The following is a 27,018-nucleotide window of genomic DNA, read 5'->3' as shown; positions in this document are numbered from 1 at the left end:
ATCCAAGGTGAAAGTCAAACTCAAACAGCTTAATGGAACTAAATCAGGGGGCCTAAATAATCTCCCTCCAAGAATATTAAAGGAACTGGCATATGAAATTGCAAGCGCAACAGCAAGGATTTTTAATGAATCTGTAAACTTGGGGGTCGTATCCTTAGATTGGAGAATTGCTAATATAGTTCCTATTTTTACGAAAGGGGGGAAAATGTGATCCGGGAAACCGCAGGCTTGTTATTTGATCTCAATTGTATGCAAGGTCTTGGAACAAATTGGTAATTGGGATAAAATACAACATGGTTTTACAAAAGGTAGATCCTGCCAGACCAACCTGATCTCCTTCTTTAGAAGATAACTGATTTTTTAGATACAGGACATGCAGTAGATCTAATCTACCCAGATTTCAGAAAAGTATTTGATACAGTTCCACATGAGGAATTATTAGTTAAATTGAAGAAGATGGGGATTAATATGAGAATTGAAATGTGGATAAGAAACTGGTTAAAGGGGAAACTACAATGGTTCATACTGAAAGGTGAAATGTCAGGCTGGGGAGAGATTACTAGTGGAGTTCCTCAGACATTGGTCTTGGGACCAATCTTATTTAATGTTTTTATTAATGATCTTGGGACAAAAAGTGGGAGTGTGCTAATAAAATTTGCAGATGACACAAAGATGGGAGGCATTGGCAATACAAAGGAGGACTGGAATATCATACAAGAAGATCTGGATGACCTTGAAAATTGGAGTAATAGAAATGTGATGAAATTTAATAGTGCAAAGTGTAAGATCATGCATTTAGGGACTAACAAGAACTTTTGCTATAAGGTGAAGACTTAATCAGTTGGAAGAGACAGAGGAGGAGAATAACCTGAGTGTATTGGTAGATCACAGGATGACTATGATGACCAATGTGATGAGGCCGTGAAAAAGACTAATGCAGTCCTAGAATGCATCAGGTAAGGTATTTCCAGTAGAGATAGGGAGGTGTTAGTACTGTTATATAAGGCACTGGTGAGACCTCATCTGGAATACTGTGTTCAATTCCAGTCTCCACTGTTTAAGAAAGAGGAATTCAAACTGGAACTGGCGCAGAGAAGGGTCACTAGAATGATCCAAGGAATAGACAATCTACCTTAGGAGAGGAGCCTCAAAGAGCTCCAGAGGGATAAATACCAGGTAGGGAGAAGAGTTATTTAAGTTAAGTGCCAATGTGGACACAAGAACAAATGGATATAAACTGGTCATCAAGAAGTTTAGGCTTGAAATTAGATGAAGGTTTCCAACCATCAGAGGAGTGAACTTCTGGAACAGCCTTCCAAGGTGAACAGTGGGAGCAAAAAACCTAACTGGCTTCAAGACTGAGCTAGATAAGTTTATGGAGGGGATGGTATGATGGCACTGCCTACAATGACATGTAGCCGATCTGCAACTGCTGGCAGCAGATAGCTCCAATGAGCTAGTAATGGGGCACTAGATGCAGGGGACTCTAAGTTACTACAGAGAATTGTTTCCACGATATCCGGTTGGTGGTCTTGCCTACATGCTCAAGGTGTACCTGATCATTATATTTGGGATCAGGAAGGAATTTTCCCCGGGTCAGATTGTCAGAGACCCTGAGGGTTTTTCCCTTCCTCTACAGCATGGGTCACTTACAGATTTAAACTAGTGTAAATGACGAATTCTTTGTAATATGAAGGCTTTAAATCATAATTGAAGACTTCAGTGACTCAGCCAGAGGTTATGAATCTATTACAAGAGTGGGTGGGCAAGGTTCTGTGGCCTGCAACGTGCAGGAGGTCAGACTAGTATCATGATAATAGACAAAAACTTTTCTTGCATTTTTTTAACTTCTGCAGAAATGTGTGATATAGGCTATTATTGCCATGGTCAGGACTCTAGATTAAATGGTCCAGTGATGTGCTCTGTGATGACTAAGGCTATGAGTTGGTCACGGAGGTCACAGTTTCTGTGATTTTACGTGACCTCCACAACTTCAGCCTGGGATGGCCAGGGTCCAGCTGTCAGCCCCACACCGCGCTGCGGGGCTTTGGCTACAGCCCTGCGCTACAGGGTTTGGGCTTCTGTGATTTATTGTTTATTGCCCGCAACCTGTCTGTGACTTTTACTAAAAATGCCTGTGACAAAATCTTAGCCTTAGCAATGATGAATCCCATATTGCGATATAAAATTGTTAATTTTGTTCTGCACACAAGAGAAAACAATACTAATGATTTTTCTGCCATAAGCTCTGTACATATCTGAAACTATGCTGTATAAAATGGCATATAACTAAACACAAATACTATTTCTTGGCTGGCTGAAAGTAATGCAGCCAGGTTTCCTGTTACAAAACTGTTCAGCAAAAGGACAAACCCAACCTTTCATCCAGGAATCTGGAAGCCTTAAAATTGGCATTCAATAATTAGACACACTGTCTGGGCAAGTCAAAATAATTTTAGCAAGAGTCACTAAATCCCATCTAGCATTTATCCACTCAGCATATACCATATCAGAAAATCCATTATCATCCTGTATTTGAAATATTAGAGAGGACTAAATAGTAGCAGCTGTTTATATGCTGCCAATTTTAACTGAAACATAAGTTTTAAAGCACTTGGCTTGTCATTTTAAGTTACATTATCATAACCATAAATCTCACCGCAATACACTGTAATGTAATTGAGAGGTGAAATTCAATACAATGAACCATTCTGCTGAACAATGCACTTGACAGTTGTAACTAACCTGGACCTTTTATTTCACTACTATGCACTTTCTTTATTTCCTGTAGAAAATTCTTACTATGCCTTGTACATGGCAGGAGTTGTAACAGCTAGAGGTCAAAAGTGTTCCCCAGCAGGTGGCGCACACCCTCTTGCTGATGAGGCATATAAATGCATTATCAGCCTATATGGCTCCAGGATCACTGCATAAATATGTATCTGGGTTCATTTTAAAAATCATGTTTACTCAACAGATTCTAACTGTCCTACTGTGAATATAATGGGCCAAATTCATTTCTCATTTAACTTGAGAAACCAGGGATGAATTTGTCCCAATACATTTATAGGAAAATTGTAAATCGTATAATAAGATTGATTATACTAACTCCTCATCACACTCCAATGTCCTGATCTTGAAAATATATGCTCAACTGGACTGCTTCCAGGTGTAAGCCTTTGCAAGATTGGAGACTAGCTGTATCGTTCAAAATATCCAGATGACACAGTGTGATGGAATGCACCTCTGTATTCATACCTGCACTCTATTGTAATAATCTTTGTACAAAATATGCCTTGTGATGTATAATTTGAAAACTAATAATTCACTGGTCAATAATATCATGGTGAAATGAATGTAGCAAGTTTACATATGAAGTTATAAACATAAGCTGAAATTCGTGACTGAAGTGTGTTTAGCAGACAAGTCTGGGGAGTGGGTAAACCTGGTTCTCAAAGACAAAGGACAAGCTGATGCCTCTAGCCAGGTGTCATCAAAGTTGATGGGCCATCAACATCAAGTAAAGGGGGCAGGAACAAACAGATTGGCATTTTAGGAAACAACAGCATGGAACCTTTTTCACCACCAGACTCTTTGTCTCCACCCTCACAGCAGGAATTAACATTATCTGGGGTAACCCTCAGGAAAATATACTTTCAAAGGGTGACTGAACTGTAAAAGGGAGGGGCAAAAACACCCAAGGTATCTCTACCCATCCATCTCTCTCCTTTTCACTTAAGAAGATAAAAGAAACAGCTGTTGGACTTTGGGAGTAGATCCTGGCCTAAGAGTTTAATCAGCAATGTTACTTGAAACATGCAGTAAGGGACTTCACCTTTAACCAAGTTTAGTTTGTTAAGTTTTAATATTAGGATATGTTTTGTCTTTATTCTCTTGTAACCACTTCTAACTTTAATGCCCTATACTTGTACTCACTAAAAACCTATCTCCTTGTAGTTAAATAAACTTGTTTTATTCTTTAATTAAAACTAATCCAGTGCTGTGAATTGTTTGGGTAACTCCATTTAATGTATCAGATTGTTGTATATTGATCCCCTTAGAAGGATAATGGACCTAATATATCTGGAATGTCCAGGAGAAGGCTGGACAGTGCAGAACACACGTTTTTTGGGGAAAATCTAGGACTAGGAGTATGTTGGGGTTACCCTGCATCTAGTAACCAAGGCTGCTGGAAGCCAAAGTGTGGCTGTACTGTTGCTAACAAGCTGCTGGGATCAGCGCTGCTGGACCAGGGCTGTAGCTATACACAGCCACTTAAGGTGTGACCTACATGCTTGTTTGGCTGTTTGTGAGGAGCCCAGGTTGGAAGCTACAGCAGCAAAGCATTGTGTGGCACCCCTGCTTGCAGGGCAGGAGTGATACAGCCCCTCACTGGTCTGGATTGCACCCCAGGATGTCATGCCCATCTCAAACTAGTTGGATCCTCAATAAATGTGTTAAAAATCAAGAGTCTTTGTGGAAAGATGGTTGTTTTGTTAAGGCAGCAGAATGGGAATCAGGAGCTCTGGATTCTATTCTCTGTTCTACCAGTCTGTGTGACCAAGGAAAATCATATCAATTCTGTGATGTAGTTTCCCTGTTTGTAAAATGAGGTTATTCATACTTCTCAGCCACCCAAGGGGCATTGTCAGATCCACTGTTAAAAATTACCATGTTAAAACTGCACCTTCTTACTCAGTAGATCTGCTTCCTTTGTGTATGCAGTCATAGCTGCTGACAAAATGCCCCAATTCAGCAAGCTACTTAAGCATGTGAGTAGAAATATTGACTTCAGTGAGGTTACGCACAGGCTTAAGTTAGGCACAAACTTAAGTACCTTGCTGAACTGACACAGTATCAAAAAAGGGTGCTTTAAAAAAAAACAAAAAAACCCACAGTCCTGTTAGTCTTGCAGAATGAGTATAGTAACAACAACAACAAAGAGATGAAGAATATCCTGGACTCTAATCAATTTTGTGTATTATTAACTAAATTGTTTACTAACGTTCCAATCAGTGATACCGATGGAAACCCACTGAAGGTGATGAGGTTACACACTATCATTAAGGGTATCAATTTGCTAATAACAGGGCTGTATAACTGAGGGCCTAACTTGACACTTAGAACCTTATTACTGGTGGCAATGCAGAAAAATGGGAAAACTTCCCTTTTACTCTCAGCGCACAGCTGAGTTGACAGTGCTGACAATGGAAAAATCACATTACTTGTAATTTCATGTATTTGACAAGGAAATTATGAGAAATACTAAACTAAACTTAGTTAAAAACCTGAACATTTTCTGATGAAAGGTTTTTTTTTGCGGGAAAGAAGGTTGTTTGGTCTTCCTCTTCTTATACCTCCCATTGATTCCAAATCAGGTTTCTTGGGAAGGGATAATTTTTTTTTATATTTCTTCATTCCATTTTACCAAGATTTATAATTGTTGAAGGAGTGGTTACCCAATCAGGAAAAAAAAAGGGGGTGATTCATTATTATAGCTGTGCCTAATGTAACAGAATTATAGTAGCTGTTCTTAAATTATATTTACATTTTGGCTCCCTATGGAATAAATGATGGATCAGAAGAGCTATATTATTATAGTATTTCCATATAACTTTCAAGCAACTCTCTTATTTCAAGTTTTCCACATCTGTCATAACTTGTTGCTCCATTTGAAAGCCATTTTCTTCAGGACTAATATGCTAGAAGCAATTTAGAGAAAAGACACATTCTCCAAGTTGGAATTTGAGCTGTTTTATAGAAATCATTCTTCACTGCATACATAAAACAATTTGAAATGCAGCATGTAAGAATTAGCTAGATGACTCCTGTTCTGCTTCAGACATAATTCAGTACATGTAATGGAAACTCTAGCTACAGGACGCAAGCTTTGAGAAAATTCCAAGAACGTGTTCCAAGTGATTGAAAAGTTAAGATCCCTTTGAACAGAATTTATAAAACCTTGTGGGGATTTCACTTATAACCAAAGCAATATGTGACATACAGTGGACCTTAGGTTTTTTAGACCCAAGTGAAGTTATTCCTGCTCATGTCTAATCTCAATCTCTGTGGCCTGAACACCTTTGAGGATCTGGGCCTATGTCTTTTCCCTCCTTTCTCACATCCTATTTTTTCCATTTCATTCTTCACTTCCTCACGATAAGGAAGATGAACTGTACATGTTCTCTTTCTTGTCACCCACCTTTCCATGTGGCTGGGAAGTGTGCAAGCGGTGACAGCAAATCTCTCTTTGTTTGGTGTTTGTACAGTGCCTAGCACAATGGGGTTTATAATAATAATAATATCCTGCTAACCTGGGCATTCAAAATTCATGAATTAGGCCTAAAAAAAATGAGTTAAAAAAATAAAAAGTCTTGGGTCCTTTTTATTTCCCTTCTGGTTTCTGAGCCTTTGGGATGCACCCGCTTAATGTTTTCAAGTTTTTCTCCACAACCATAAGAACTAGAATTTTTGTATTTAAATGAAAGCTGAGGTTCTCATGTAATCACTTGATTTCAGCAGCTGGGACTTGAAGAACAATACCAAATACTACAAGACTCAGTATAACATTGCAAAAATCCGCAACACTCCTTCTCTTGGCTTCTCTTCCCTACTGGCTCCTCGGTGTTTTACCAGAGAAAAGACACTAATCTTTGCTCTGTTAACTCTGCCTAAGAATAGTCAGGTGCCATCTCTGTCCCATGTTATTTTTAGGGCTGTCTTGTAAAACATGGGGGCCATTCAGCTGTAGGTTCCATACATCCCAAAAACTGGCTCAGATGACAAAAGATTCTAACATTCTGTATGTTCTTCGGATGAACCTGTCCTTAACTGCACACAAGTCAAGTTAAATTTGCCAAAAAACCCACCAAATTCCCAGGACAATCACTGATTTCTTGCTACGTGTCCCAGAGCAGCTGGGATTTCAGATTGGTAAAAGCTGGGAAGCTTTAGACTATGTGTACACTACAGACCTTACAGCAGCACAGCTGTACCACCGCTGCTCTGTGACATGTAGCCACTCTGTGCTGATGGGAGAGAGCTCTCCCACCGGCATAACTAAATCACCCTCAAAGAGTGGCAGTAGCTATGTCAGCGGGACAGCGTCTACCGCCGACATAGTGCTACCCCCACTGGCAATTTTGTCAGTGAAACTTATGTTGATCAGGGGTGTATTTTTTTGCACTCCTAGCCGACAAAAGTTTTACTGACAAAAGTGCTAGTGTACACGAAGCATTAGAGACAGCTGTTGCCTCTGTGGCCTTCAGTACTCTGATGGCCTCTAAACTGGGAGTGCTCCCTGCAGAGAAATGGATGAGAGGGACAGCTAAGTAAGCAGCCTCACATACCAGCTTCTGCAATGAGAGCAACTTCAGACCTTCCCTCCAGTTCAACAAAGGATGCATCTTAGTACAATTAGTTCGAGAGTTAGCCCTAACTCAACTCCTATCCACACACAACATTTTCTAGCTCAAGTGGAGTGGTGCTTTAAACACAAGCTAGCTGGCCCTCCCTGGGACATTGGGTTGAAGTCTGAGTGATGCTTATGCTAGAGCTACTAATGTGATGCAACTGTTCCAGTTACAACGATTCAGCAGCTTATCTGATCACCCCACCAAGCCAGTGGCTCTGTGTAACACCAGGGCTGTTTTGAAATGTGTTTACTCTCACTGGAGCAAGGCTAGTGCCAGAGCGCGCTAACTTGTGTGTGCTAACTCTGGCTAATTGTTGCAGCAAGGACAAGCCCACAGGGGTAAGGTGAGGACCCACTATGTAGGGCCAGGGGGAGAAGAAGAGGGCACCACAGGGCAAAGAGGAGGGAAAGACAGAGTGAGCCATCAGGAGAGGGAAGAAAGAAAGGGTGACATTGCAGGGGGAGACACACAGGGCAGAGGGGGAGGGAAGAAAGAAAGGGTGACATTGCAGGGGGAGACACACAGGGCAGGACAGAGCTGACAGCCCCGCTGCTTCCCATTCAGTCCCACAGGTGCCAGCCTGCAGCCCAGGCTCCAGGGTGGGTTCGGGGGTGCACGGGGCAGCCAGGGGCGCTCAGTGCCACTCCCCATGCAGCTCCCTCCTTCCCTCCGAGTCGGGCGGCGGCGAAGAGCGCAGAGCGGCCGGCTGCCACTAGGGGCCGCTGGACCCGGCACAGCCCGGCTCCCCAGCTCGCAGCGCGCCTGCGCGGGAGGCGGGGGCTCCTGGCACATCACACGCCCCTCCTGAAAGAACAGCGAAGGCGTCGGCTCGGCCGCGCTTGCCGCCGCCCCCCGGCACCGAGCGGAGCGGAGCGGAGCAGAGCGCGCCCGGCGGCGATGGAGGCCCTGCGGCTCTGCCTGCCGGGCCTGCTCATCATCCTCATCCGCCCGGCGACCGGCGTGGGCCCGGGAAACCCGACTGCCTCGGGTGAGGAAGGGCGGGGGCCACAGCGCGTCCCCCGGCGGGACAGTGAGGCAGCTGCGCTCAGCGGAGCCCGGGCTGCGGGGGCGCCCGGGGAGGGGGCCGGGCCGGGCCGAGGGGCGCCCGGATTCCGGGGGGGTCTGGGCCGAGGCCACCTGCAGCTTCATCCCTCCGTGATCGGCCCGGGCGGCTGCTGCTGCCCCCCGTTACCCGCCTGCACCGAGCGCGAGGTCGGGCAGAGCGTCCTGCCGCCTCCCTGGCAGGGCCCGGCCTCCCGGCCCGCCTGGTGCGAGCGGGCGGCGGCTGCGGCTGCTGCTGCACGGGCGGGGCCCCGGGGGCCGCGTGACAAAATGAGCCTCGACGCTGCTGGTGTCAGTCAGTGTCTCGCGTAGACCTCGCCTAAAAACCCGGCGGCAGCGAGTGTCCCGGGCCCCCGCGAGACGTGCCCGGCTGGCACGTGTGACACGCCCAGTCGGAGGCACCGTCCAGCCCAGCGGAGACAGGGGCTGTGGGTTGTTGGAAGGGTTCGCTTAACTCTTCCTGCCCTACCAGCCAGGCCAGGATTTCAGGTTCTCTCTGTAGCCTCGCGCCTTGTGTACACTACATTGAATTGCCCTGAGTTAGGTCAAGGTACAGCTTCCTGTCCACACAGGCCCGCACTACAGGGTTTTACAGCTGGAGCGCCTCCCCGCCGCCCCACATCCCGGGTGGACTGGAGGAAGGCTGTGCCAGGGAGCTCAGGCTGTGAGCCCTGGGGCAGGATGGGGGGAGCCCCAGCTGAGAGCCCCGCATGGGGCTGTAGGCCAACAGGCATGTAAGTAAGGCTGGGTCTTCCTAACTACATGGACCTAAGTACTATGCCTCTTGTGGAGGTGGAGTTATTAGGTTGCTGTAGGGGGTGACCTCAGTTGGTGGGAGCAACATTGTAGACAGGCACTTAGAGTTAGATTGACTTAGCCTGCAAAGCTCAAGCTCTCTGTACAGAACTATTATGGCGTGGTTGCTCCAGGGAACATAGGCTAGGCAAGTAAAAGGACTGACTCCAAGACACTAGTGGCAGAGCCACTGATGTCTATTTCAGCTAAAATCCTCATGCCATTCATTCTTGGGTTATTACTGGTCAGCCTGGTAGAACAGCTGAGATTTAAAGAGGTTTGAAGCCAAGAGAGAATACATGGTATGTGTTATGTGTCTGTGTGTGAGGGATGGGTTTTGCAGTGAAAGACAACTGAGGTGTTCTAGATTGATGAACTGATATACTATTTATCCTTTGGGAGCCATTTGTACTGTGCCAGACCATTGAAGGCTCTTGGTAAAAAAAAAAAAAAAAATCTCAAACTTTAATAGTTACTAACAGATGTTACAAGAAAATGTTTTAATATGGTTGGTTTTTATTAAAGTAGATTGTGAGAAATATGTTGTAATTAATACTCAGGATTCAATCTGAGTAGGCCATCTCTCTTCCACAAAGATTTCCCTATGAAAAGGAATATTGAATTTCCTCCTCCCAGCTGATCAACATATTGAGACAAAACAGAACTTTTTTTATTCTGCTCCTGAAATATTAGGGAGGAAGCAACAAGAGCCAGAGCAGCTGATACCTCTGTAAAATAGTCAGTTTCCACAGGTCAGTGTGCTCTGAGAATGCCAATCTGACTCTGAACATTGATTACTTGCACTATAGGAATTATGTGCACTTGCTACATTCAGATCTTCATCCTCTTTTAGGCCATGTCTATATGAGGGGAAAAGGTGTATTTTAACACATTAAAATATTAGAGCTTTTTTACATACAGAATGTGTACAGCTTTAACTGCCAGTATAGTTAAAGTGGTCCAACCCACTAGTGTGGATGCAATTGTAGTGGAATAAGGATGGTAGCTTAATCCTGTACAAGATTCATAGATTCCAAGGCCAGAAGGGACCATTGTGATCAACTAGTTTGATCTCCTGTATAACAGGTCATAGAACTTCCCCAAAATAATTGGCTGTTTTTCCTAAAAGATATGCTCTACAAGTTTTGATTTAAAAAGTGTCCATGATGGAGAATCCACCACAATACGTGGTAAATTGTCTCAATGGTTATTTACACTATTAAAAATTTACATTTTATTTCCAGTCTGAATTTGTCTAATTTCAACTTCCTTTGTTCCTTTCTCTGCTAGATTGAAGAGCCCATTATTAAATATTTGTACCTCTTGTAGATACTTATAGACTGTAATCAAGTCACTGCTTAACCTTATTGTTGTTAAACTAAATAGATTAAGCTCTTTGAGTCTCACTATAAAGTATTTTTTCCTAATCCCTTAATCATTTTCAGAGCTCTTCTCTGAACCCTCTCCAATTTATCAACACTCTTCCTGAATTGTGGGCACCAGAACTAGACACAGTATTCCAATAGTGGTCACACTGCCAAATATCCTCGCTCCTCCTACTCAAGAGTCCCCTGTTTATGCATCACAGGATCACATTAGTTTATTTGTCCACATCATCACAGTGGGAGCTCATGTTCAGCTGATTATCCACCACTACACCCAGATCTCTTTCAGAGTCACTTTTTCCCAGGATAGAGTCCCCGTTCCTGCAAGTATGGCTTACATTCTTTGTTTGTACATGTATACATCAGCATTTAGCCATATTAAAATGCATATTGTTTGCTTGCACCAGTTTACCAAGCGATCCAGATCATTCTGAATCAGGGACCTGACCTCTCATTATTTACCACTAGCAATCAGGCACCTTTATACTGATATACTGGTTCTATGCAAGGTTGTATTGGTATAACTATTTGGGGTAACACACAGACACAAAGACAACCCAGGACAAAAACTGTGTAGAAAAGGCAAGTTTTGATTTTAATGTCTGTTAAAAATACACCTCTTTTTCCTAGTAAAGACAAAGTCTTAGAATCGTGAAATGTTATGGGGATGTTGTCAACTTGAAATCCAGCTGTGCTTAAAAAGACTTAGAAGTAGTTTCCATGTACTAGACTGGCTTCTGAATCTGCCTACAAGTGTTTGGTTTTGATTGCATGTTCCTATTTTTAAAAAGTATTATTTTCTCTCTCCTCTGCTGCTGTTTGAAAGACCAGTACAAACAGGGAAGGTAAAGCTGTACCTGACTGCAAAGCAAATAGTGAAAACAGCTGTAAGCAAAGTGCTGTAAAGTGAACAAAGTAAAACAAAATGAAAATTAGAAAATATATTTTCTAATCTTTCAATTACAGTAATCTTAGGTATTGTAACAACAATAAATCAAATTTTAAAATGTCAACTCTTCAGTTTTTTTCTGGGGTCAATTTGCTAGTACAGAATAGGGTGTCTAGTGTACTGGGTCATTAGTTTATTACATTGTGACCTGCTGCTTTGTAAGAGGAGTGAGGCTGATGGAAGTGTATATTCTGATTGTGGAATTTTAAATGTTTGACATTCAGGGCTTTTGTATGGCTGCTGTTTATTTTTATAAATCTAAGGAAATCATTGGTTCTGTTATTCAGGCCCCAATCCTGCAAAGAACCTAAAACCCTGCATGCTATCTGCCATAACTTCTCAGCAGCCTTCCTGTTTATGAAATTTCACTGAGTTGAATGAGTCCTACATAAGAACGGCCATATTGGGTCAGATCAATGGTCCATCTAGCCCAGTATCCTGTCTTCTGACAGTGGCCAATGCCAGGTGCTTCAGAGGGAATTAACAGAACAGGTAATCATCAAGTGATCCATTCCGTCACCCATTCCCAGCTTCTGGCAAACACAAGCTAGGGACACTTCAGAGCATGGTTTTGCATCCATGCCCATCCTGGCTAATAGGTCCATCAATGGCTATCTTCCATGAACTTAGCTAGTGTTTTTTTTTTTTTTTTGAATCCTGTTAGTCTTGGCCTTCACAACATCCTCTGGCAAAGAGTTCCATAGTTTGACTTGTGTTGCATAAAGAAATACTTCATTATATTTGATTTAAACCTGCAGCCTATTAATTTCATGAGGGGGAGTAAATAACACTTCCTTATTTACTTTCCCCAGTCATGATTTTCTAGACCTCTATCAGATACCGCCCCCCCTCTACTAGTCTCTTTTCCAATCTGAAAACCCCAGTCTTATTAATCTCTCCTCAGATGGAAGCTTTTCCCTATCCCTAATAATTTTAGTTGCCCTTTTTTGTACCTTTTCCAGGTTTTTGTTTTTTTGACATGTGGTGACCAGATCTGCATGTAGTATTCAAGATGTGAGCAGACCATGGATTTATAAAGAAGCAATATATTTTCTGTATTATCTATCCCTTTCTTAACAATTGCCAACATTATCTTTTCTGACTGCTGCTGCACATTGAGTGGATGTTTTTTAGAGAGTTATCCACAATGACTCCAAGATCTTTCTAGAGTGGTAACAGCTAATTTAGATCCTATCATTTTATATGTATAGTTGTGATTAGGTTTTCCAATGTGCATTACTCTGCATTTATCAGCATGGAATTTCATCTGCCATTTTGTTGCTCAGTCACCTAGTTTTGTGAGGTCCCTTTGCAACTTTGCAGTCTGCTTTGGACTTAACTGTCTTGAATAGTTTTGTATCATCTGCAAATTTTGCCACCTCACTGTTTACCCCTTTTTCCAGATCATTTATGAATATGTTGAACAGCTCTGGTCCTAATACAGACCACTGGGGGACACCACTATTTACCTCTCTCCATTCTGATAACTAACTGTTTATTCCTACCCTGTGTTTCTTATCGTTTAACCAGTTACTGATCCAGGAGAGACTCTTCCCTCTTATCCCTTGACATCTTACTTGGCTTAAGAGCCTTTGGTGAGGGACCTTGTCAGATGCTTTTTGAAAATCTAAGTACACGATATTCACTGGATCACCATTGTCCACATTCTTGTTGACCCCTTCAATGAATTTTAGTAGATCGGTGAGGCATGATTTCCCTTTAGAAAAACCATGTTGACTTTTCTCCAACAAATCGTGTTCATCTGTGTCTCTGATAATTCTGTTCTTTACTGTAATTTCAACCAATTTGCCTGGTACTGAAGTTAGGCTTACAGGCCTATAGTTGCCAGGATCGCCTTTGGAGCTTTCTTAAAAATTTGGCGTCCCATATCTGTCCTCCAGTCATCTGGTACAGAAGCTGATTTAATGATAGGTTACATACCACAGTTAGCAGTTCCGCAATTTCAGATTTGTGTTCCTTCAGAACTCCTGGGTGAATATAATTTGGTCCTGCTGACTTTTTACTGTTTAATTTATCAATTTGTTTGAAAACCTCCTCTAATGCTATCTTGACAGTTCCTCAGATTTGTCACCTAAAAAGAATGGCTCAGGTTTGGGAATCTCCATTGCATCCTCAGCTGTGAAGACCGATGCAGAAAATTAATTTAGTTTCTCTGCAATGACCTTATCTTCTTTCAGTGCTCCTTTAGCATCTTGATCGTCCAGTGGCCTCACTGGTAGTTTAGCAGGCTTCCTGCTTCTCATGTACTTAAAAAATGTTTTGCTGTTACTTTGAGTCTTTGGTTAGCTGTTCTTCAAATTCTTTTTTGGCCTTACTAGTTATATTTTTACATTTCACTTGCCAGAGTTTGTGCTCCTTTCAATTTTCCACAATAAGATTTAACTTCCACTTTTTAAAGGATGCCTTTTTGCCTCTAACTGCTTCTTTAGCCATGGTGGCACTTCTTTGGTCCTATGTTTTTTAATTTGCAGTATACATTTAAATTGAGCCTCTATTTTATGATGTCTTTAAAAAGTTTCCTTGTAGGTTGCAGGGATTTCACTTTTGGCGCTGTACAACTGTGCTTAATTTCTGTTTAACCAACTTCCTCATTTTTGTGTGGTTCCCCTTTCCGAAATTAAATGCTATCATGGTGAGCTGCTTTGGTGTGGTTCCTGCCTGCTACCTCTCCCCCCTTGGATGTTAAATTTTATTATATTATGGTCACTATTACCAAGCAGTCCAGATTTATTCACCTCCTGGACCAGACCCTGTGCTCCACTCTAGGACTAAATCAGGAATTGCCTCTCCTTTTGTGGGTTCCAGGACTAGCTGCTCCAAGAAGCAGTCATTTAAGGTGTCAAGAAACTTTCTCGGTATCCTGTCCTGAGGTGACAAGTACTAGTCAATATAGGGATAGTTGAAATTCCCCATTATTGCTAAGGTTTTTTATTTTTGTAACCTCTCTAATTTCCCTGAGCATTTCACAGTCACTGTCACCATCTTGGTCAGATGGTCGGCAATATATCTCTACCACTATATTCTTCTTATTCAAGCATGGAATTATTATCCATAGAGATTGTATAGTACAGTTTGGTTCATTTAATATTTTTGCTTCACTTGATTCTACACTTTCTTTCATATATAGTGCCATTCCCCTCCAGTAAGACCTATTCTGTCCTTCCAATATATTTTGTACCCTGGTATTACTGTGTCCCATTGATCATCCTGCACACCATTTACTTTCTTGTTGTAGTTATTGTGGCTGTTTGCTTCATTTTTACTTTCATTTATAAAAGGTCATCCATTTAAAATAATTTTAAAAATTCCTGGTATTCCCATATCTTTCTGACAATACTGGTCCACTGAATGAACCAATTTCCTGAACTTCATTTACAAACTTCAGTTTTGTAGCTCTGATCATGGTATATATGCTTTTTTGCCTATATGACGTAACACTACTAAAAATGTAGAAATTAAATTTAGAGAGTTAAGGAATATTTGCTATAGGCTTTATGAATTTTTTTCAAATTTTGATTTCCACTTTTTCCTTGAGGTTGGTGTACTGGCCATACTATTAGAATTTGAGTTTCTTAATTGCATTGGCTACTTATCAGTACAGTGTGAGCTAATCAGTGGATTTTTAACAAATTTATTAATTTAATCTAAATATACTTGTAAATAAAGCACAAATTTGTTATATGCTAAGAATTAATATCAAAGTGTCAGGACAATGAACTATGAAATGTTTAAATATCTTCTAAATGTTTTGGAAAAAGAAACAGTAAGCTCTTTGACAATTTTTGCAAACTAAAATTTTCTTATCTTTCTATGACTAATGGCTGGTGCTCTGTAAAAAGTAAAACTATATTCCTGACTAAGTCATTACTATCTGATGGCTTGCTATGTGTGACTTCTGTGAAATGAATTAATGGTGTCATGCCAGTTTCTAGTGGATAGGCATCCACTCACACACACAAATTACAGTTGAAACCCTTTTTGACAGAGTAGGTAGAAAATCAAGGATTGATTGGGCCAGTGACTGAACAATCTTTTCATCTCTAGAAGTGGTCCATGTAGGTCAGGACTGAAGCACCTCATTGGGCCAGTGAGAAGAAGCTATTATACCTGTGCTGATAAAAGACCAGTCTCCAGGGCTGTTAGGATGGCTTTTCACAAACATTAACCTCTAAACTTTTTCTGTAATGATTAAAACAAGTTGCATCCTGTTATCTGCAACTGAAAGATAGTGAAAACTAGTAGCTGTAATCGTCCTCAGGCAATATGAACCAGCAATGGGTTTTCTTTGCTAGAAGATTCTTTTTTTCATTTTAAAACCCAACTAAAATATAGATTAACTCTTCCCATATCACTTGGTTTCTAAAACATCCCTCTGCAATTCTTCTTGAGTTTTTTTGCTAAGCAATTTTGTCTCCTATCGTCAGGTTTTTTTCCTCTTAGAATGAGAACATGCCTGTCCCATGTAGTTTTATTTTTTAAACCTTTTTTAAAAGTTCTTAAGACTTTTTATGGAAAGGAGGCAAATTTGGTACTATATCCAGATTAGCCATTACTAAGTTTCTGCTTCCAAAGATGCAGAGCTCAGAATTTCATTTAAATTGAACTGTAAGAGATTTAGAATTTCAGCAAAGATGTAGGCAGGCTCAAAACTCATGGGTCACGGGTTAAGTCTCACGTAATCATCTTAGAGAGAACAGTCCTTTTTCACTGATTTTCCTTTTGAAAATTAGATTCAAGCATGGGCATAACTTTTTTCCTGAACAGTGTGGTCGTGAAATTGAGTGTTCAGTATCATTTTACTTGTTACAATAGTATTGGAAATGAAAGCTTTGATTTAAAATAAAGGCAAACTCAGTGTTGTTCCTTCTTTGTATGTATTTTTATAGATGAAATTACATTTTTGTGTATACATGCTGTGATTAAAAAGTTATATTATTTGATGCTATTGATTTTTTAAAAAAAATATTCTATATCTTTCATATAATTCTTTTTTCTAGCATGCTCTGATTTCTCCTGGAAGTCCTGTGAAGAATGTCTGAAAAATGTTTCAGTAAGTTTTGGCATCTTTTTGCTATTTTGGGGGTCAGAGAATCTGGTGATTATTACATGTGATGAGATGATGCTGAAATGTCTTACTACATGCTAACTTCTTAGTTGTGTCACACAGGCCCAGAGAGAGAGAGGGGAAAGGAGATAGCAAAACAGTATAAGTCATTAAAGTGTCATGTTGTGTCGAGTAACTCATGGCTGTGTGCCTCCCTGAGGGCAGACTGTCAAAAATAGTGCCAACACCCCAAACTGGTGATACATTTTATAATTAGATTTCACCAACCCAGTAACATAGTGATCCAGGAGTTCACATTTATTGATCTTTCTGTAGAGTCACAGACAGTCCCCTTAGGCTCTCCAGTCTATCTTGCCACTCAGGCAAGCTGGACTTAGTGATAAATAGCCAGAAATAACTAAATATTCAGGTTGCTTATAGTCCCAAGAGACCAGTTATTTATCCCAGATCAATTGGTACATCTTACACCAAAGACGATGCCTGTAGCCAATCCTGTAATAAAGTATCTAAAGGTTTATTAACTAGGAAAAGAGTTATTTACAGATTAAAGCAAGCAAACAGATGAGTTGCAGTCTAAATCCTAAAAGTGAGAGTTATAGTGATCTATCAATTCAAAATGTGTTTCAGGGCAAGCCCAGGGATCACTCTGGGGGATCTCTCATTTCAGTTTAGAATCTCTGGCCCTGTGAGAATTCAAACAGCAAAGAGAGAAAAAAATCTCGTGACCCTGTTTTTTCTTTTACATTAAGGCCTTATCTATGCCGCCCTTATGCTGGCAAAACTTTTGTTGCTCAGAGTGACATAAGTTTTGCCAGCATCAGCACTTGTGTGGACAGAGCTATGTTGGCGGGAGATGCTCTTCCGCCAGCATAGCCACCTCATTTAGGTGGCTTTATTATGTCGGCTGTAGAGCTCTCACCTATCGACATAATGTGGCCACAAGCACTCTTACAGCGGCACTGCTGTGCTGATGGTGTAGACAACGCTATCTCAATGGGAGGGCTTCTCCTGTCGACAGAGCTACTGACTCTTGTGGAGGTGGATTAACTACGCTGACGGGAGGTCACCAGCATAGTAGAGTCTTCACTGAAACACTACCTGTGGTGCAGCTGTATGATGTGGTACACTGATAACAGCCCTTAGTCTTCCAGTTTGAGGGGAGTTCCCTTTCATGTAGCATTTCCAAGGTGAGATAGGATCATTCACCAATCCTTTGTATTGCAATATTCCTTAATGGCCAGTTTAATCTTCACAGGCCTCCTGAATGAGCGGGCGAATGATTCCTGTGTCTGGGCTCATGAGTTCAGAGCAAATGTTTTCAAAGTTATAAAGCAAAACTTACATATGGCCTTGTAGCAAGTAATACAGACATTACAAGTGAGATGAATACATGCAGCAATTTAGAAGCATTTTATAGAGTCTAAGCACTAAATACATTCCTGTAAAACTAATACCTATTTTGAACAAAACTAACACGTGAGCTGGATTGGTTTCCAGCTATGAGTTTGTCAGTTCTTAGCTAAAACCTATGGCTTTGGCCAGAGTCGGCACTTGGTTTGCCAGCATCACAGAAAGCATTCCTCGTTTATCAAGCTAATGAAAAATAGAAATCTTTTGAAGTGTGAATCTAGTCAGAGATACCATTTATAAAAAGTAAGGGTCAAGATGAATAAAAGATTGGTTCCGCTCTTTATTTTTAATAAAATTGTTCAGGGGCCATTGACAAACCTTTCCTCTCTGTTTTCCCCTCTCCCTGTTGCCAATATAAAAGACCTGTCTTCTGCTCCAGTAGATTTGCATGTCATCAGCTGGAGATGGGGTTAGCCATACAGAAGTGGTCTTAACTTGAGGTTCAGCTGCCCCCCAGAAAATCTGCACCCCAGAGGAGTAGAGGGAACCCCTTTATGTGCACTAGGTTAGCTGGGGTGAGGGAGTGGCGCCCACTGTCCATTTGTCACTTCAGAATTTATGGGCAAATATATCAAAGAGCTCTGTATACAATATAGTAAAAATTATTGTAAAACTTCTTTTCACTAGGAAAAACTGTCTGAATTCTTCCACCTATGTTACTTTGTGATGGGTTATTTCATTTAGTCCCAATTAGCTCTGTGACAGCAAATTTTAAAATAAGATGAAATATGATGATTCTGTCTGTATTGGTGTAATTACTCACTGTGTGTGCTGTTAGCCCTTCATTATCTCAACATGAGACTTTAGCAAAGCAATAAATAAAGATGCTCATCATCTTAGAAGTAGAAAACAAGAGAAGGTAAATGTGAGTCATCTAGGGTGAGCTTGGTAAATATTGATGAAGTCACTTATCACTGACTTGGCTATGTTTTAGGAAGTTTTATGGTATTTTTTGTTTGAATAGATGCTGCTTGTAAGTAGTAAAATGTTGGCATGTAAATAGGTGTATTCCTGACCACCACTCCACCCCCTACACACTCCATCAACACAAGTGACTGCTACTCAGGTGCATTGAGAGCAAAAGAAATCCTCGGGGGTGTGCTGAAGACATCAGGAAAAATGTAGATACGTTATCTTGAAAATCTATTGAACTATTGACAGACTTCCTTTGAAGACAGAATGATGGATGATGCAGTGAGATTGCCGCAGTATCACCAGCACTGACCTTGGAGAGATGAGTTTAGACTTGATTGAGCCAATCACATGTGCATAAATATAATAAACTACTAGCATTTATGTATGCAATGTAAAGGCACTGGATCATTGGAAATTATTTCTTTTTAATTGTTGAAGTAGAAGAATACCCAATTGCTCATTTTGGTCATAAAATAGCAGAAAATGAAAATAAGCATTTGGGGAATAGACGATAAAAATTTCTACTAACTCTTAAACTGAACCAAGTACTGTAACTATTATCCTAATAATGAAGTCAGAATGTTATAACTTCTGGCACCTAAAGAAAAGTGGCATGATCTTCAGAGTTCCTGGAGCAGTTACAGTTTCCGTTGTCTTCCCTGGAAGCTCACAGTGCTTTACATTTTAGAAATTAGGTCACTTATATTTAGGTGCCTAAATGTAGACTTTATATCCCTTATTTTAGGCACCATATCTGAAAATTCTGGCTTGAGTTCTTAAATCTTGTAACTGAACATTGTGTATTGACTTCTGGAAAGAGAGCTTAATGGCATCTTTTTTGCTGTGGTTATAAAATGACTGTACCAGTTCAGCTATCTGCTGCACGTTGTATCTCTTGACAGACCATCATAGAATGTCTGGCATTGGATGAAGTGAAAGACTTCTATTCTCCCTATTTGTACGTATGGTAGCTTGATGGTCCCTGGAACGTGAAGTTCCAAAGCAAGAGACATAATATAAATGAGACTACTTATATATTGCATTTTAAGATCTTTCAGTTGGATGTGTATATATTTCTTTTTCCGAGGAAACCTGTTTTTGTGTTTGATTTTTAAAAAGCCTAATTTTTCAATTTTTTTCTAGACATTTGAGAAATGTGGATTTTTTTTTTTAATTGGCTCTACCATTCTCTTCTTGAGTTGTTTTGTCCAGAATTTAGTTCTTAAAATTTATATTACTAAAATAAATTTCAGACATGCTAGCAGAAATAAATAAAGATAAAAGCAAATTGACACTAACAAATTACATAGAAGCTTTTTAAAACAGCAATGACTTATCTGCGTGACAGATTAATCCTATGCCCTCTGTAACTCTAATTATAGAAGATAGAGGAAGCAGCATTTTGTTGCGTTCATGAGGCTAAGAATTGTTATACTTAGTATTATCAAAGATATTATCCTCATAATGAGTACAGCCTCAGGCCACAAGCTCATGTTGATGTCAGTGAAACCTCATGTAAAATCTGGAATCTGTGGTAGCAGATTCCAATGTAAATTTGGGCCCTAAAATAATAATCTCAAAATATAATGCAAACTATGCTAATGATCTCTGCCTAAGTAGACCAGCAAAATATTTTCGATTTTTATGAATTTGAGGACCTAAGTTAGGCAAGTGTTTCATAGTATTAATACAATTTGGTTGTCTTGTAGCTTTCTTTAAAATAAATAAATAAATAATAGCGGTAGTAAAGCAGTTTCTGCTTTGACATCAAGAATAAATCTTAAAGAATTTTTATTTTAACCTGTGCACTCCCATACCATCTGCCCTTGAGGCTGCATACATTTGTAACAGTTACACAAGCAGTCTCCAGAAACTGCTAAAGTTGACCTTTCCACACCATTACTTACAGCCAGCAGCAGCTTAGCAGTGGCTCCAATTATCAGTCAAGCTGTTATTAGGCTGGCTGTTCTTTATATATTCATACGCTTCATCTTGCATGTTATAAGAAGTGGTACTTTTTTGTGTCGGCTGAACTAGCTAAAATCTTGGTTTAAAATTGATGCTGTAAGGATATTTATTTGGGGAAAATTAAAGCATTCTGGTTGTTTTGGTAAAATTAAGTTCCTGTCTTTACAGAAAGATTCTTTGAACCAAAACAACATGCATACCACAAGTTACAAGAAATGAATTGCTCTTTCCCCACTTCTAAGAAAACAATTATCTAGTTGATTCCAGAACTTTATTTCCTGCATATGGCTTTGTATTATGACTCCTGTAAAGAAAAACAAAACAGTGTATTCTGCAGAATAGATCATTGGTTCTAAGAGCTAATTTTTTTGGTTGTACAATTGGATCACTAATAATTTCTGGATAAAATCTCTTCCTGTAGTGAGTAAGTCCTAATAAAATGTGATCTGGAAAGGGCTATTATTAAAATCCTGTCTATATTTCTTCACTGATTCAGTAATGTGGTGAAGGAGTTCTGAATTGGTATCAATATTATATTCCAAGATAAAAATTAAATTAAACTAAACTAGAGTTAAGGTTGGGTACAAATTAGCACTTTTAAAAAATAAAAACATTATAGCCGTGCTGGAATTATAGCAGGAAATTCAGAGTTGATGTTAAATTTAAAAGAAATCTAAATACATTAAAATGCACAGTTAAGGCACTCTCACAATTTTAACTGTGCCCTAGAACAACACCATTCAATAACCATACAACTATGGTTAGAGCTTAATATTTGTAGTAAGAAAATATAGCAGGAAAATGTAGGAGAGGTGCAACATAGCTTTAGGAAAGGAAAGGAGTACAGTAGAACCTCAGAGTTACAAACTGACCAGTCAACCACACACCTCATTTGGAGCCAGAAGTACACAATCAGGCAGCTGCAGAGAAAAGGGAAAAAAAGCAAATATAGTACAGTACTATGTTAAATGTAAACTACTAAAACAATAAAAGGAAAGCAGCATTTTTATTTTGCATGGTAGTGTTTCAAAACTGTATTAAGTTAATGTTCAGTTGTAAACTTTTGAAAGAACCATAATGTTTTTTTCAGAGTTACAAACACAATGTTTGCTAATGAGATGGATGCTGGAAAGAATGATAAATGGCGGGCATAACTGCTATGCAGTATTTAATGATCAAGAGAAAGCATACGACTCAGTTCTGCAGGAGCTGGTATTTGGAGTATTAAGGGGGGGAGGATTAAGGAAATTGAGATGATAGAGGAGCTGTCGAGGGTTCAAGAGCTAATGTGGTAACAAAACATGAATTTTGGAGAGTTTTGAGGTGATGGGGGGATTGAGACAATTAAATGTGCTGAGTCCACACTTCATCATAGTTAAGGAGTTAATTAGTAGGAGAACCAAGCTGTTGGGGAGAGAAAGAAAACGAACACAAAAGGGCCAGGTCACTAGCATGTGTGACAGCAGAGAAGAATTGGTAAAGAGGCTATCAGTGGGCATCTGTGTTTGAAGGTGTTAAAAACTGAAGTTTTGCATGTAGGGAAGGTAGAAGAGCTGTTGATTAAAGTTTCAGGAATCATAAAGAATATGTGTATGTGAGAAGTATTTAATGCCATTGGAAAGAGATCTGGAGGGTTGAAAAGGAGAACACAGTGTTCATGGGAAGCAGTGAAAAAGGTGCTAGTAGTACTGTGGGACCAGCAATTAAGTAACAGTGAAAGGAAAAGTGTATTCTGCATGTGTTTGTCCCTGCCTGCTCTATGGTTTGGAAATGGTGTGACTTACAGAGAGAGAAGAAAAAAAGGTACAAGAAGCAGAAAATATACTGAGGAGAATGTCTACCTTCTGCTTTACTGCCAGAGTGCTCATGGAAGAAATTAGGGGGAAGATGAGCTTGTGACTCTTAATGACAGATGGGCTGGAGATCACACATTTGGGGTTGGCTGGACTTGTGATAGTGGTAGAAGAATGACCAGCAAACCAAGCATGGAAGGAAGAGGAAAGCAAGAAGAGACATAGGAGACTTAGACTATAGTAGAAGGACTTTGTCAAGAGAAGTGTGAAGAGAAAAGGGCTGAATGTCCTGGGTTTATAATGCTTGTATCTGATAATTGCAACATCTGTAAAAATTTTTACCCTTAAATTATTGATATGTATTGAACCCTAATTTTGGTTTAATATAACTTTTTACCTGACAATTTCCTTGTTTTGTCTTTTTGAAATTATTAAACATTTCATATGTGAACAGTAAACAAGAAATCCAAAGGGACTGTCGCTGTCTGGTATTTGCAGTGATCTGAAGATATGTAATATTCACCTTGAATCTTTTCTTAATTTTACTTTGAGGGCAGATTTGCCAAGTGATGCTCTCTGGCTGCTTTGCCCCATTCTCGAAAAGCACAAAGCAGTCAGAGTGTACTCTCCAATTCCCTTCAGCTCCCAACCTCTACTTTCCCCTGCATACATAGCCTAGCTTCTGCCCATCTCCCGAGGTCCATGTTCCTCTGCACACACACACACACCCCTGTTTTTCCACTTCTGCCCTTGTTAGGTAGATCTGATGCAAAGTGTCGTTCTTGACTTTTTTTGTAGGCTTAATGGTCATTTTTTGCTGTTATGCTTCATAATTGAAAGTTTCTCCTTCAGCAGAAGATGATTATTCTACAGAGATTTCCATGAAGAATCATCCTTCTATTGTTCTCAGTGGAAATGAGGTTACAGGCTGCCCTTAGTAAAGATGCCTCTTTCAAAATGGTCAGTACCTCCCATTTTTTTCAGTGGGAGAGAAGCCAACTTGCACTCGGGAAAGATAGTGGCCCTTGTCTTGTCAGGGATCAATCATCATCTTTGTAAGGGCTGATTGGCTGCTCTCCCATTGGGAGCAATAAGATGTGATCACAATTTTTAAAAGAAGGCATCTTTGGTAAGGGCATCCGGTAGCCACACTCACATTGAGAACAATAGATGAAGGCAGTTAGTTCTTCATGGAAATTTCTGTAGACAAAGTTGTTCATCTGCATCTTTTGAAGGAGAAGCCTTCCATCATTAGGACTAATGGCAAAAAATAACTTATCCTTTCTTTAAAAAAAAAAAAAAAAAAAGAGCAAGTGCACAAGACTTCAGTTTTAAGTTTATGAGTAGTTTGAAGAGTCTGTGTAACTTTGGACAAAAAGTCCAACACAGGATGCTAAATTTCTCAAAAGGACCAATTTTTAATATTAATTTTCTTGATTAGATTTTTTAAAAAACTGGCCACAAGGATGCCTTATGTGGAGAAGGATGCTTTTTTATTTTTATATATATTTGTTTAAAATGTTTTGCATGGATTTTTGAATCGCTAAGAGAATAAAAAATTATTTTACATACCCACAATTTGATTTTTGAAGGGGTTTTAATTTTTACTTTGGAGGGTTTTTTAACAGTTCGTGCTGTTTTTCGAAAAGACATTTTTTAAAATTTTTTCATTCTGTTTTTAGGATTAAAATATTAGCAAAATATTTATTTTTCATTTATTTTGAAAAATTTATATGCAATTTTTGGGGGAATTTTAATTTGTTTAACTAACCCAGTGTTTTAGATTGTTGAACAGATATGGTACTAGAATGAAACATACACAATAAATGAAGTCCTGTGGGTTTTTTGTTTGTATTTTATTTGACTAATTTTTGCCCTTTAATTAGCTAGGTGTAGGGAGAATTTTGTAGGTTTTCTTTTAGAATAAATCAAATTGAAAGGAAGGTCCAGTATAACGCATTAAAATTTTCAGGGTTTAGTTTTGGGACTTTACAATTGTGGTGACTGTTTGGGACCAAGTTTTGTCTTTTTCTTGTGGAGGACTACACAATACCTCAGTTAATTTTTTCAGGAATTTTAACACTATTAGACAATGGATTACCCACTAAAACAAAGAAATTACCCTCAAAATTTGAGATGAGCTTTATTTTAAAGCTAATATTAAGCTAATTTCCAGGAAATTTTGAGTGGGATGGAAATAACCCATAGAGCAGTGTTTCTCAAATGGTGTTCCACGGAACCCAAGGGTTCCGGGGAACGAGTTGAAGGGTTCGACGAAGAAGTGGAACCGCGCCGCTGAACAGCTGCTCGGGCGCCGCCGAAAAGAGCAAGATTTTCTTGACTTTTCGGTGGAGGGCATGGCATGGGGGTGCAAGGGTTCCTTGGGTATGGCAGGGGTGTGCAAAGGTTCTGGGGTGGGAATGAAATTGAGAAACACTGCCATAGAGTAATTCCACATTTGTCCTTTCTGAATTACCATGTTTACAGGAAAATTCTGTGTGACGGGTAGAATTTCTACAGAAAATTGACTATTGCATGTGTTACTTTTGGAATTTTGACCAGATTTTAATTGGCCATTGGTGGGTTTTAGGGACATAAAGTTGTTCTTTAAATAGGTAAAACCTTGATTCTGTTCAAAATCTAAAACTGTAGCCATTTGTACCAGTGCATTTGATCCTAGGTATATTGGGCATGGTCGCGGCATAATAATAGTCTAGTCTCCTGTGGGTCTCATTTATTTTGGTTTCATTTCTGTTGTTTTTAGTGTGTGGGTGGTGGGTTGGCCTGTGATTTACAGCAGGTCAAACTAGATAATCTAGTGGTCTGTTCTGGCCTTGAGTTCTATGACTCTGACTTAAATTGACAGATTACTTAAATGTTAGAAAGATCGTTCTGTACCTGAAGAGTAAGTGCTACAATTATGGGGTGGATATGCTTTTTTTCATATTCGACACCATTGTTTGAAATTTTTTTCTGAGTATGAAACTCAGTTTAGTCCTAATGATAAACTGCAACTAGGGCTTCCATAATTTGCGTAGGGATTCATTCTTCAAGATCATGGGACATAGCATTTATGCTCACTTAATTTGGAATTTTGTTCATGGACTGTCGTATTGGGGCCCTTAATTGGAAATAGCTGTCTGATGGGCAGTAGGTGTAATATGTCTTTTTCTCTCCTGTACAGTGCCTTTGGTGTAACACAAACAACACTTGTATGGACTACCCTGTGAGAAGTATTCTTCCATCATCTTCACTGTGTCCACTCGCAGATGCTCGATGGGGAGTTTGCTGGAGTAGGTACTAATAGTAATTTTAATAGACAGATGTGATTACTTCTAATTCAAATTAGAGTAAGATCATATTGATTTTATTCAATAATTAAGTTGACTACCATGTAGTATTTATGATTTAGAAGATGCTGCACAGAAGGAGCATCATCTTAGATAAAATCCACTATAATAGCCACCTGATGTCCTTAGGGACAGCCTTTGAAGTGTAAAATAAGGGCGCTCTGCCTTAGTAAGCATATTAACCCCTTGCTACTTAGTTGAGTTCTTCCACCTCTACAAAAGGTAGGATGATGTGTCTGTCCTCCTTTGCCCTGGGTGAAGGGGGTGAGCATGATAGAAACATATAGCTACTCTCATGGCTGGCTCCTCAGAATGCACAGACAATTATGATGGCAGCAGAGAACTGGTACTATACCAGTATTTCCATTGGAATAAATGCAGCTGGAAAGTTCAAGAGCGCATGTGAATAGTTCAGGCTGAGGATGAAGGTATGTGGGCTATGGGTGCTGAAGAGATGCAGTTGGGGTTAACAAATGGGCTGATAAGCAGGGAAGTCATTCTGCTTATTTCCTTACTTTCTATAGTTTGTGTTGACAAATTATGCAGTCTAGCAAGTTTAACTCTCAAATTAGTTTGTGTGTGAATAATGTAAGGATTATGAATCCTATGGTCTGTGTATCCTGCCTGGCTTGTCACTTTGAGAAAGTTGTATGTTGTTAAGATGTTCTTGGTGCTATACAAAATAGAAAGAGAGTGGTGGTGATCCCAGCCATGAATTCAGAACCTAAACGGACCAACAAGAATCACACTGGTGTGCACTAGGAAACATTAAGGTGGATTGATTTTAAATCATGATAAAAATCTGATTTAAATCAGCAAGCAGGAAACCTTATTACAAATTCCACACTGCAGCATGCCATATGGATGTATGGTCTCATTGAATTTGTCCA

General features: G+C 39.8%; 1 protein-coding gene across 2 annotated transcripts in view; it reads left to right on the top strand.

Moving 5' to 3' along the window:
• The first annotated feature begins 8,259 nt into the window (after nucleotides 1-8,259).
• LOC137162424 (pituitary tumor-transforming gene 1 protein-interacting protein-like) overlaps nucleotides 8,260-27,018 on the top strand; it is a 58,505-nt gene continuing 39,746 nt past the window's right edge. The window contains exons 1-3 of one of the 2 annotated variants that reach the window (XM_067562231.1): nucleotides 8,260-8,403; nucleotides 16,625-16,677; nucleotides 25,963-26,071. In XM_067562231.1, coding sequence (XP_067418332.1) covers nucleotides 8,313-8,403; nucleotides 16,625-16,677; nucleotides 25,963-26,071 — 253 coding nt within the window. In that variant the 5' untranslated portion in view covers nucleotides 8,260-8,312. The remainder of the gene's footprint in view (nucleotides 8,404-16,624; nucleotides 16,678-25,962; nucleotides 26,072-27,018) is intronic. The other variant, XM_067562230.1, reaches the window with a different exon arrangement.

The sequence above is a fragment of the Emydura macquarii genome, unplaced genomic scaffold, assembly GCF_026122565.2.
Source record: "Emydura macquarii macquarii isolate MOO-44397 ecotype Brisbane River unplaced genomic scaffold, CSIRO-AGI_Emac_v2 contig_2422, whole genome shotgun sequence".
Taxonomy (NCBI): Eukaryota; Metazoa; Chordata; order Testudines; family Chelidae; genus Emydura; species Emydura macquarii.
The sequence above is the reverse complement of the archived record's forward strand: the minus strand, read 5'-3'. Positions and strand labels throughout refer to the sequence as shown.